Here is an 11,425-nt window from a genome sequence, read left to right as displayed (position 1 = left end):
AAAAAAAAAAGAGAGAGAATTTTACTATTTATCAAATAGCTTTGTAAATTCTTCTGATGTCAATTTTACTAATGTTTTAAGAACTGTCATCATGATTTTTAAGGCAAGATACCAAGATAATTCTTCCCATTACTTCAAGTCTTTCTGGGCATTTTCTTCTGTCATCTAAGTGGCTTGTTTTGTCATTCTATAGTTTGCTGACAACTATGCAAAACATAGTAGCTGCACTAAAGAACTAAAATACCCTTAGCTCTATTTTCACAAAGTTTCTAAACTCTGAAGGAAGTGAAGATGTGAAATATCTTCCTCTACTTATTGTATTATGGTACTGTTTGCATATCAGGTCTGATGTTTTATCACCGAAAGGAATGGAATCCATTCCTTCTCAAGACCTAGCAGAACGCCTTAATAAAAACTTGTGTAATTCACCACAATGAGTAATTATGTCTTCCAGCAACAGGGGACCCTAAAAAGGTTATCTCACACTGGGGAACATAAATAATACAAGACAGAGAAGTTACCCTAATAGGCCTTGAATTATTTGACAAATGGAAGATAATGATAAAGTTAAGAAAATATTTTCAGCTGAAAAGGTATAATAGTATTGCATGGTAAATACTTTATAAGTGTCTGCTTATGAAAAGTATATTTGAATAACACATGAAAAATATCATCTGTGGAGACAGAAATTGTGAACCTGAAGAAGTGAAGGTATGGTGGTACTGCACAAGTTGAGTGGGAAGTCCTGAAATCTCAGTAAGCAGTTGTAACTGTCAACCTTCTAAAGCAACAAAACAATGACAGTAACAACTACTCTTCAAGCAGGAGAAACAACTACTCTTGGTACCTCTGGGATGTCAAGTGTGTCCATTTAAGGAATAATTAATGATCTTGTCAATTATACAAACCCATTAAGGCAGGTTTATAGCCAGGGTGGGGGAAAAAAAAGCCATCCAGCAGGGTGCCATGCTTTTATTTACCATCATGCATAAAAAATGGCAACGAATATACACTGCTAATCTGACAAAGTACTTTTACAACTATATCAACCAATCAAGTCACATATTTACTTTTCCATGAAAACAATAATTTGACACATTTGATTAAGACCAAATTATCCAAACCATTTCTAAGAATTTGGATTAATACTGAAAACTGTTATGAATATTCAGTCTCAGTATTATAAAGACTATTGTTAGCCAGGCAGTGGTGGCCCACTCCTTTAATCCCAGCACTTGGGAGGCAAAGGCGGGCAAATTTCTGAGTTCAAGACCAGCCTGGGCTACAGAGTGAATTGTCTTACAATATTCCAAATGGTTTCAAATGAATGCAAACAAAAGTGTTTAAATTTTTCCAGTAAGTAGAAACAAGTAGCATTTTACTAAATATTGGTAAAATATGGGCAAGATATTACACTTTCACGTATATCAGATCATATATAAAGAGAGGAAAATAACTCAAACTTGCACTGCTTCTTTAAAGAAGCATTATCTAGGCAACATTCAACACTCAGAGAAAATATTTTTTCCTGAGAAATTCTTCCCATCACCACTGACTGACCAAGATGTGAAAGCTGTGTCCTGTCTTCATCCTCAGCCCAATTTTTATCTGACTTATTTTGATTCTAAGCCTTTTCCTGCTTAGAGTACCCATCAAAACTTTAGTTCTTCCATATATTAGGAAGAGCTCAGCTGTTTCCATCTAGCTGTCTCCCTGGAAGTTTTTTAGGGCTTGCTAACCAGGCTGGGGAGTGGGTAAGAGAGGAGACAAGGCAGAGTTGTTTCCTCTTTTACAGAGCATCTTCTCAGGAAATGCTAAGTATAAATGAATCACAACTCCTGGCCTTACAGATGTTTCTGAACTACTTTTCTTTAAAATAGCAGGAGAAAGGTGGGAGAGTGAGCGTGAGGAGCACTGGCAAACACAATGGAGTGTGATATAACCTAGAAAGTGGTGCCGAAAAAGCAAAAAAAAAAAAAAAAAAAAAAATCACACAGTAGGTGGCCCACTCCTGCAATAACGTTTAGGCCCAGCAACTGTCCAAAAACTCTGTGCCCACATTGCCACATGATGAACAGATAAATAGAAGGGCCCTCAGTTAAAGCAAGACATCTAGGTGGCAGTAAACAGGTAAGACTGAAAACAACAGGGTCCAAACAGTGTAAAGGCAGTGTAACATACAGTTTCATTGTTAATCTTAGAAAGGGTACAAGCCATGGCCATGAACCAGCAGATACTAATTCAAAACAGCATGAGGGCAATGTGAAAGCAGAAGCATGTCCACAGTCTTAATCTCGAGGTGGAGACTATCCAGATAGAAGATGCAGAAAAGTCAGGAGGAAAGAAATCAAAACACTGCGTACCCGTTGCATTTGCTCAAGCGCAGATGAGAAGGGACCAGGTCCAGCCGCATTTTCAAATGCAAAGATTAACCTGACTGGAAGCCAAAAGGCCTGGGAATCTCCACTGGCTCCCTTATTGGGCGACGTCGGGGTCTACGGATTCCTTCACGACACAGGTAGTATTGCAGTGGGTTTGGCCACAGATCCTCTTTGATAATCTCAGCGATTCTGTCAGATTCTGGAAGGCTGTGGTCTGAGAACCAGGTGAAGAAGCTGCAAATGAGATCTTGGTTTCTGCGAATGAAGGACTGGGGCTCATGTCCTCTCCGCCATATGATTGGAGTGGAAAGAGACACCACTCGACCAGATGATCTCACTTCATATTCCTTGACAATCAGCTTGTTTCTGAAGTAGGGGTTTCTTTGAAAAAAGAACTTGAATTTGCAGCCAGTCTTAGGGTGTCGCAGTTCCTTCACCTCCAGACTGGTTACGTACCTTAACATCTCTGCATCCCGACCCCTAACCATGGCGGACAACTGAGGGTGGTTCCGGAAGGCAGTCATCCAGAAGCCTGGGATATTTTGAATGATGTAGTTCCTCCGTTCCAGATAGTGTCGTCGCATTCGCCCAAACTTCTGCTCCAGATGTTGGAAGGCCCTGTCGGCCTGAGCATTCACAGTGTCCAGTTCCAGCTGGATGGCCTCCAGCGGGTTCCTGCGAAGATCTATGCCCAGGTGCCAGGGCCCTGCCTCCTCCTGCGCCTCCCTCACTCCTCCACTCGCCTCCAGCATCTCCATTGCTTCGCCCGCGGGCTTCTGCTCCACCTCCATCACCTCCTCGCTCCCTTGCGTCGCCACTTCTGGCTTTTCCGCTGCAGCCGCAACAGTGCCCCGTTCCGTCTTCACATCATGGGCCTGGGACTCGGCTCCCCGAGTTTCTTGGGCCTTCTCCACATATTTCGGTGTCACGAACGCTGCTGCCGCGGGGCCCCGGACAGGAGGAAGTGTCTCTCCCTGCCTAGCTGCGGCCACCCGTATCTGGGGGACGAGGCCCGAGACATCTCGGGGCGCTGGGCTCTCCACGATCACAGCGCGGCCCTCACCTGTCACCGCCTTCTCCTCGCCGAGCAGCGGTCGCCGGCCTGGGGTCCCCGAGACAGTGGCAGCATCGCAGAGGCCGCGGCTGTCGGGGACAGGGGTCCCCTCGTCCCGCCCCGGACTGCTCATGTCGGGTCTAGTCGCGCAGACCTCAGTTAACACACAACCCTCACGGTCCACGCAGCCCCAGCTCCGCCCCTCGCTGGCTCTGGCGCAGTGGCGTCAGAGCCTCAGCCCGCAAGTCTCGCGAGAGCCTGCAGCGCACCTGATTGGTTCTTCAGCTTGTGACTTCCGCATTTGTCTGGCTTCTGTAAACGCAGCGGGTTGCGGTTGTCAGGTTTGTTTCCGTAAAGGAATGTCTGTCATCCTAGGAGACTGAAGGCAGTGGCGGGGCTTCTGGACCTGGCTTCTGGACACTTCGCCCGCATCTGGGCTGCAGCCGTGTATGTGTCTGTGTCTGCAAACAAGTTCATCCCCTTCCCACTTATGTGGAAAGGTAAAAATACCTCCTGGTATTCGACAAAGCTAGGAGCCAAATGTTTGTATTTAACCGAGGTGAACGCATGGTTCCCCCCCCCCCCCCCCACACCACCACCACCACAGAACTGAAAAAAATATGAAGTCTAACCTGGTGTGATGGCCTTGTCTGTCGTCTCAGTGCTCTGATGCTGAGGAGGATCGTTGACTTGAAGGCTAACCTGACCTCAAAATAATAATAAAAACGCAGTTCTGTTAGAATAGCTCTGACGTTACTGGGGAACGAAGATCTGTGGGTTTGCTTTGGGAATTATTCTTTTTGGAAGAGATTTTGTGGTCATAATGATTGTTTTTACTGGTGCATCTGGCACTGTGGCATCGTATAGTTCGCATAACAATTCTCTGATGTATTAAGGTATCCATTTTATTGAGACAAGGAGAAAATGGGTCTCTTACCAGAATAACATAGAAAATGACAGAGCGATGATTTGAGCCCTGGACATTTGATTCCCAGGCTGTCTGAACTGGATGTGACGTCACTTTAGGACATAGGCATAAATGCATAGTCAATGTCAAGTTGATACATATTTTCTCCAACCTCCTTTCCGCATTCATAAATAAATTAATGTTTAAGAACACATTCATAGCCGGGCGTGGTGGCGCACGCCTTTAATCCCAGCACTTGGGAGGCAGAGGCAGGCAGACTTCTGAGTTCGAGGCCAGCCTGGTCTACANAGTGAGTTCCAGGACAGCCAGGGCTATACAGAGAAACCCTGTCTAAAAAAAAAAAAAAAAAAATTCATTTCCTTTCTGTTTTGAGAAGTTCAATTTACCAGAAAAATGTCACCTTCTGATTAACAAATATTTCCAAAACAACATTTAACTTTTTTTGATAAAGTTCATAGAGAATATAACCCAGCTACACACATAAATAGAAAATTTAACAATTTTACTATAAAGCTTATTGTAGTGGTGGCGATTTTAGTATAGCAAAGGGGTCACCGACTTAGGTTATTATTATAAGAACTATATGACGCCGGGCGTGGTGGCACACGCCTTTAATCCCAGCACTTGGGAGACAGAGGCAGACAAATTTCTGAGTTCGAGGCCAGCCTGGTCTACAGAGTGAGTTCCAGGACTACACAGAGAAACCCTGTCTCGAAGAGAAAAAAAAAAAAAATATGACGTGTTGTTTATCACACAGTGGTAAACGCACCAATAAGAATGGAGTGGTTAGAAAATTACACATCTCATAAAAGTAGCTACGGATGGAGAGTGACACAGATGCCTATGTCAGGGCTTCTGAAACTGTAATCCAATTTTGGTGAAGTTCTGGGTAAATAATGTCTCCTCCTCTCTCCATTGCACTGTTTCTTCCACACAGAGAAATGAATTTCCACTGTTAAATACTTATTAGGCGTGTTATTTCCAACGACTGTCACTAGAGGGAGCAAGTTGTCCTTTAGAAACTGATGCTGCACCTATGACAGAATGGATTCTTGTAAATGAAATTAAGCCACCGTCTTTTATTGAGCCTAAACTGTAATTGTTAGACGATGCATCTCAGACATGATTCATTTTATTATGATTTTCCACTAACTATCATACAGAAGTGTTCCACTTGGTTTTGTTTAGTCTGACAAGGTCCCCACTTGTCTTCGACTTGATTCAAGTTCTAGCTCTGGTTTATTTGACTTGGACCAGTCACCTCTCTAGGCAGGTAAAGGTGCTTGCTGCCTAGCCTAAAGATAAGTTTAATCCCCAAGACCAGACCAATGTGGAAGAAAGAAAAAATGACTCCTGCAAGTTTTCCTTTGTTCCCATGAATTTGTGTTAGTCACAAATCATTAAAACTCCAGACCTTGTTTATAATCTTACAAAAATACTTTCAAATATATGAGTACAGACTCAGAGTCAAAGACCCTTTTTAGAACAACCAGACCTTCATGATTAAAACTACAATAAATAAATAATAAATAAATAAATAAATACAATGAGCCCACTTGTCTTAAAGTAAAGTTCATCAATCATCAAGGTCACTCATTTTTCAAGTAAATGTACCCATGGCATAGAAGTAAATTCACTTTATTGTGAAGATCAAGATACCTCTGTAAAGTTATATTAACTAATCCGTAGTGAAGCATGAATATCACCGTTTGCCTGACTTCAGAGTTCTTCCTGCCATATACCATGTTGCTTTTCTGACCTCTTGAAATCTTTATCAACATATGGAAACCTAAAAGTGACTGCTGCCTTTTTTTTTTTTAGGGTTTTTTTGAGGCAGGGTTTCTCTGTGTCGCCCTGGCTGTCCTGGAAATCGCTCTGTAGACCAGGCTGGCCTCGAACTCAGAAATCCGCCTGCCTCTGCCTCCCAAGTGCTGGGATTAAAGGTGTGCGCCACCACGCACGGCTCTGCTGCCTTTTTTTATTGACTTTTTTTCCAGGATCTGTATCTTGAATGATAGCACCCAAAGGATTCCTAAGCAGTCTTGTCTGCATTGAGTGAATAAATGTTTCTACCCTTGTCAGAGTTAAGAGTTTCTGTTGCTGAGATGAAAACACCATGACCAAAAGCAAGTGGGGAGGAAAGGGTTTGCTCAGCTTACACTTCCACATCATAGTCCATCACTGAAGGAAGTCAGGGCAGGAGCCTGGAGGCAGGAGTTGATTCAGAGGCCATGGAGTGGTGATGCTTACTGGTTTGATCTTCATGGCTTACTAAGCCTGCTTGCTTATAGAAGCTAGGAACAAAAGCCTAGGGACAGTACCACCCACAATTGTCTGGGCCCTCCCCATCCATCACCAATTAAGGAAATGACTTACAGGCTTCCCTACCACCCTATCTTCTGGAGTGTTTGTTTGTTTTGTTTTTCCCCTCAATTCAGGCCCCATTCTCTCCAATGATTCTTCTACCGTGTGTCATGACATAAAACTAGCCAATATAATCGTGAAGGCTAACTTAAACAGCTGTGAGAACTTTAATGTCAGTTACATGCTATTGTTACCTGTCATCTGTAACACCCAAGACTAGAGGCACTTACCACTTGTTCTTTTCAGACACAATAAACTTAAAACATTTTTACTGCACATAGAATATTGAGAATTCAGAGACTCAGAACATGGCCTGTGTTCACTGGGGGTGTATGGCACTGTGGAAAAGATAGAGAAATAATCAAAACATCAGATGAAAAATGCACCAAGAGATCTAGAGCAAAGGAGTTTGGGTAGGCAAAGGAGGGGTTTCTATTATTGCAATTGATAACAGAACTGAGTCAGGATTCATAGAGGAGATAATTCTGAGATAAATTCTAATAAGAAAAATAAGAGTATTACAAGAAAAGGATGTCAGACAAGTTCTAGGCTGACAAAACACACTAAAACACAGGCAGGAGTTGAGCCAGCCTGAGAAGGAAAGACAGGATGATCCTTAGGTTCAATGCTTCCATAAAATGGAATATGACAGTTAAGAACCTTCCTCTGTGCTGTTATATGTGTATAATAAATGATAGTGGGTTAATTATAATGATTATATGTGCCTTCATTAATCCTATGGGTGGTAGAGTATTTGGGGTGGAAGTTAAATGGACGTTACAAGAATCAAATCAGGAAATAAAACTTATCACCATATGGAAGATTGTACCATTACAAGTTGGAATAACAACTGTGAGATACTCTTTTAAAACTTAAGCAGCAACAATGAGGGTATCTTTGGGGATATAATTATAACAAATGACAGTAGAAAATTAAATAACTGATTAAAACATCAGTATCAGTTTGAACAGTGATTTAAAACAATTGAAATTCAGTCAAAAATCTTTTTATGCCAATAGAACTCTATGTTATGGAGTGTGTTAGTTGGCTTAATAAATGAGCTATAAACTGCCTTGAGGATATATTTGATAGCATTTCTTTTATCTAAAGTATATTTTAAAATAAGCCAACTAATACTTTTCACACAGTCAATAAAATTTCTATGTGTTGGGCTGGTGAGACGGCTCATCGGGTAAGAGCACCCAACTGCTCTTCCAAAGGTGCAGAGTTCAAATCCCAGCAACCACATGGTGGCTCACAACCATCCTTAACAAGATCTGACTCCCTCTTCTGGAGTGTCTGAAGACAGCTACAGTGTACTTACATATAATAATAAATAAATCTTTAAAAAAACATAAAAAAAATTTCTATGTGTTATGTAAATTTAGCGTATAGAATATCTATTTTATATAGAAGATGTAGGTGTTAAAAATAATCTGTGGGGCCGCTCCAAGATGGCGACTCCCATGCATCGGCTCATAGCTCGGAGGAAAGCTCAAGCCAATAAGCAACATGTAAGATGTCAGAAATGCTTGGAATTTGGACATTGGACTTATGAATGCAAAGGGAAAAGAAAGTATCTACACAGACCCTCCAGAACAGCAGAGCTGAAGAAAGCTTTAAAAGAAAAAGAAAATAGATTATTGTTGCAAATCATGGGAGAGTCCAACATAGAGAAAAAGATCAAGAAGAAGAGGTCTAAGAGTGTCACGAGTTCCAGTACCTCTAGCAGTGACAATTCAGCCAGTGAGTCTTCATCAGAGAGTGAGACATCCACCTCATTCTCTTCAGAGGACAGTGACTCAGATGGAAGCCTCTCAAGCTCCTCCTCCTCAGCCTCCTCCTCCTCTTCCTCCTCCTCCTCGGACTCAGACTCCAGCTCCTCCAGCAGCAGCAGCAGTAGTACTGAGAGCAGCTCTGATGATGAGCCACAGAAGAAGAAGAAAAAGAAATAGAGCTCTCTGTACACCGGAACAATGGATCCAAAGCATCTGTGACTCCCAGGGGAAATGGAAACCTGCTCAAGCAAGCAAGTCAGCCAGTCAGACTTGTTACAATCCAGAACTTTCTAAGTATTCACCATTGTATAGATATTTAAAAAAAAAAGATGTTACATATATGCAGATGTTTATTTTAGGAATGAATATGGACTTTTGCTGTTGCTTTTCTTTTTGTAGGTCTTTTTGTAGGTCTGGCTGGCCTTGAACTTGATATGTAGAGGAGGCTGGCCTTGATTTCAGAGAGATCTTCTAATGTTGGGACTAAAGATATGTGCCACCATGCTAAGCTTTTGTTTTTAACTTTTTTTTAATATTTGAAGTCTATCTGTAGCACATAATCAAAGTTGAAAATAGGAAATCTATTTCATAGACAGACAAAAGTCATTTTTTTCCTGCCTTTGAAATGAATGCTTTATGTGGTATATGTTAAGGTATGTATGGGGCAGTCTTTGACTATACTGCATCAGAATATCAAGAAGTTTCTTGTTCTCTTTTGGCTGTGTTTATTATGTGAGATTTAATGCATTGTTATTGTAAATGGTTTTTCTACTGTTAATAAATGTGCTCTATTTTTATGTTTGTATCAGAAAAAAATAATCTGTGGACTACAGTTTTATTGGTGTCAACAGATTCCTTTTAACATAGAAATGTTCCTATAGTCATATGATAGTATAAATAACTTGAGTAACCTACAAAGCAGGTTTAGATTGAATTTTGGGTTTGAAGCATATTACTGACAGTACCAAAGGAACCCAAAAGCCCTTTGTAAAGATTGAGGTAGTAGGATCTCTTGGAACAGAAAGTAGGTGGTAGGTATATTTGTAAACGGATATGAAACTAGGTCAGGAAAGCCCTAAACTCAGAGGCTGATTCCAAATCTCAGCACCTCAGCATCCTCAAATCAGAAATTCTTGAATAACAAATTCTCCCCCCATTCTCCCCTCAGGAGATTTAAAAACCAGCAGCAGTTTTCAGCAAGTCCTGGATGAGTGTAAGTATTGCAAACTACAACCTAAAAGAAGGCGCCCCTGCCCTTAGCAGACCCACAGCACATGCAGAGGTTAATATGGAAGGTAGTCATTACATCTCATGGAAAGTAGACAGAATGGAATAGTGTCCCTGTCACAACTCCCAAAGACATCTATAACCTACTCCTCATAGGGTGTAAATATGTCACCTTCACAGGGAACTAAAGTTGCAGATGGAACTAAGGTGCACAATCAGAGTGACCCAATAGGTGAAGAATTCAACTTTCCATTGCTGCCTTTGAAGAGGGAGGAAGGCACCATTAGTCAAAGAATGCCATTAGCTTACAGGAGCTGGAAAGATCAGAGGAATGACTGTATCTCTAGAGGCCCTGGAAAGACTGAAGCCCTGATGATTAATGCCGGCAGTTTAGTCCCATGCAACCCTTTTGGACTTCTGTTCTCACAAGTGTATAATGATACTTTTGTGCTGTTCTAAGTTACTAAATTTGTGTTGGCTTCTTATAGCAATTGCAGATAACAAAATATGTAGAACATTTAATAAATTTTTACATTTATAATATTCATACAATACTTTTGTCTCATGAAATTTGTCACATAAAGCCTTTGACTTTTCTACATTTGCCTAATGATCCAGAAAAAAAAATAAACAGTCCTTTCTCCCTCTGTCCATTCAGTGAACCCCAACTTAAAAAAACAAACCTGGTCCAACTATATTCTCTATGAGCCCTGGGCATTGCTTATATATCTGTCATGATATTTATATTATTTTTATCTTGTTTCAACTTACTTGGTATCTGAGTTACCCTTCACAGTTTGGAAACTGAATGTGAGGAAGATTCTCTGGAGGTTTACTCTTCCCAGGAGAGCATCAGTTCTCATGAGGAAGGCAGCACATGGGAAATATTAATTGTAGAAGAGAGAGAGAACCATAATAAGTGTAAGAGCATGCCTACTGTCGTACCAGGGGCAAAATTTCTTTTGTAAGAGAGACAGAGAAATTAGTCCCTTTTAATGTCATTGTGTACTGTTCGAACTCTCCAGGAAAGAAAGGGCTGAGTATTTAGGAACAGAGAAGTTGCTCCCTCTTCTGGTTTTGACAATAAAATGAGCCAATTCTCTATAATTATATCTTTAGAAATTGTGAGCATAAAGTGCCCAAAGGTATGTTAAACTGGAAATGTACGTCAGGCCTTACCCTGAGAAGCTTCTAGGATAAAGAGAAAAAAAACATCTTGACTTTGGGTTTTTATAAAATTTCACCTCTTAAGTCTTTGGGACTATTATAACCAGAAAGTTCTTGATTCTTGTGGCCCAGGAATTTTAACACTATAAAGCATGCTGGAGCAGCATCATAGCCTTCCCTTCAGAAATTTCTCATTTGAAAATTTGGTTCTAGTAGAAACTAAAGTAAGAATAAAAAAGCAAAAGAAATTTATGCCATGGCTGCCAATCATGGGAATGGGCTGGCAAATGAGCAGAGTTCTAAGTACAGTTACATGTGTTTGCTAATGTTTTGTTTTTTTCAAGACATGGTTTCTCTAGATGTCTGGGAACTCAAAGTGTAGACCAAGCTGGCCTGAACTCAGAAATCCCCTGCCTCTGCCTCCTGAATACAGTGTCATCCACTTGTGCTCAAGTTTTTTGGTTGGTTGGTTGGTTGGTTGGTTGGTTTCAAGACAGGGTTTCTCTGTGTAGCCCTGGTTGTCCTG

At 41.1% G+C, this 11,425-nt stretch overlaps 2 protein-coding genes across 2 annotated transcripts; one reads left to right on the top strand and one right to left on the bottom strand.

The window, feature by feature from the left end:
* Positions 1–957: 957 nt before the first annotated feature.
* Tspyl1 (TSPY like 1) lies at positions 958–3,649 on the bottom strand. The gene has a single exon (XM_021204835.1). It carries the CDS (start codon positions 3,566–3,568, stop codon positions 2,429–2,431), a length of 1,140 nt encoding a protein of 379 aa, XP_021060494.1. The 5' UTR covers positions 3,569–3,649; the 3' UTR covers positions 958–2,428.
* Positions 3,650–8,181: 4,532 nt separating this feature from the next.
* LOC110327074 (zinc finger CCHC domain-containing protein 10-like) lies at positions 8,182–8,682 on the top strand. The gene is made up of 2 exons (XM_021205796.1): positions 8,182–8,224; positions 8,384–8,682. The coding sequence occupies exons 1-2, from the start codon at positions 8,182–8,184 to the stop codon at positions 8,680–8,682; spliced, it is 342 nt and encodes a 113-aa protein (XP_021061455.1).
* The last annotated feature ends 2,743 nt before the right edge of the window (positions 8,683–11,425 follow it).

This window comes from Mus pahari, chromosome 9 (assembly GCF_900095145.1).
Source record: "Mus pahari chromosome 9, PAHARI_EIJ_v1.1, whole genome shotgun sequence".
Taxonomy (NCBI): domain Eukaryota; kingdom Metazoa; phylum Chordata; class Mammalia; order Rodentia; family Muridae; genus Mus; species Mus pahari.
This window is presented reverse-complemented; position numbering and strand designations above follow the sequence as displayed.

What these genes read in the sequence shown, in the direction of transcription:
- Tspyl1 (XM_021204835.1), bottom strand. Translation starts at nt 3,568, where the DNA reads ATGAGCAGTCCGGGGCGGGACGAGGGGACCCCTGTCCCCGACAGCCGC.
- LOC110327074 (XM_021205796.1), top strand. Translation starts at nt 8,182, where the DNA reads ATGGCGACTCCCATGCATCGGCTCATAGCTCGGAGGAAAGCTC. An exon ending in CATAGCTCGGAGGAAAGCTC is followed by an intron (nt 8,225 to 8,383) that starts AAGCCAATAAGC and finishes TGTTGCAAATCA; the next exon opens with TGGGAGAGTCCAACATAGAG.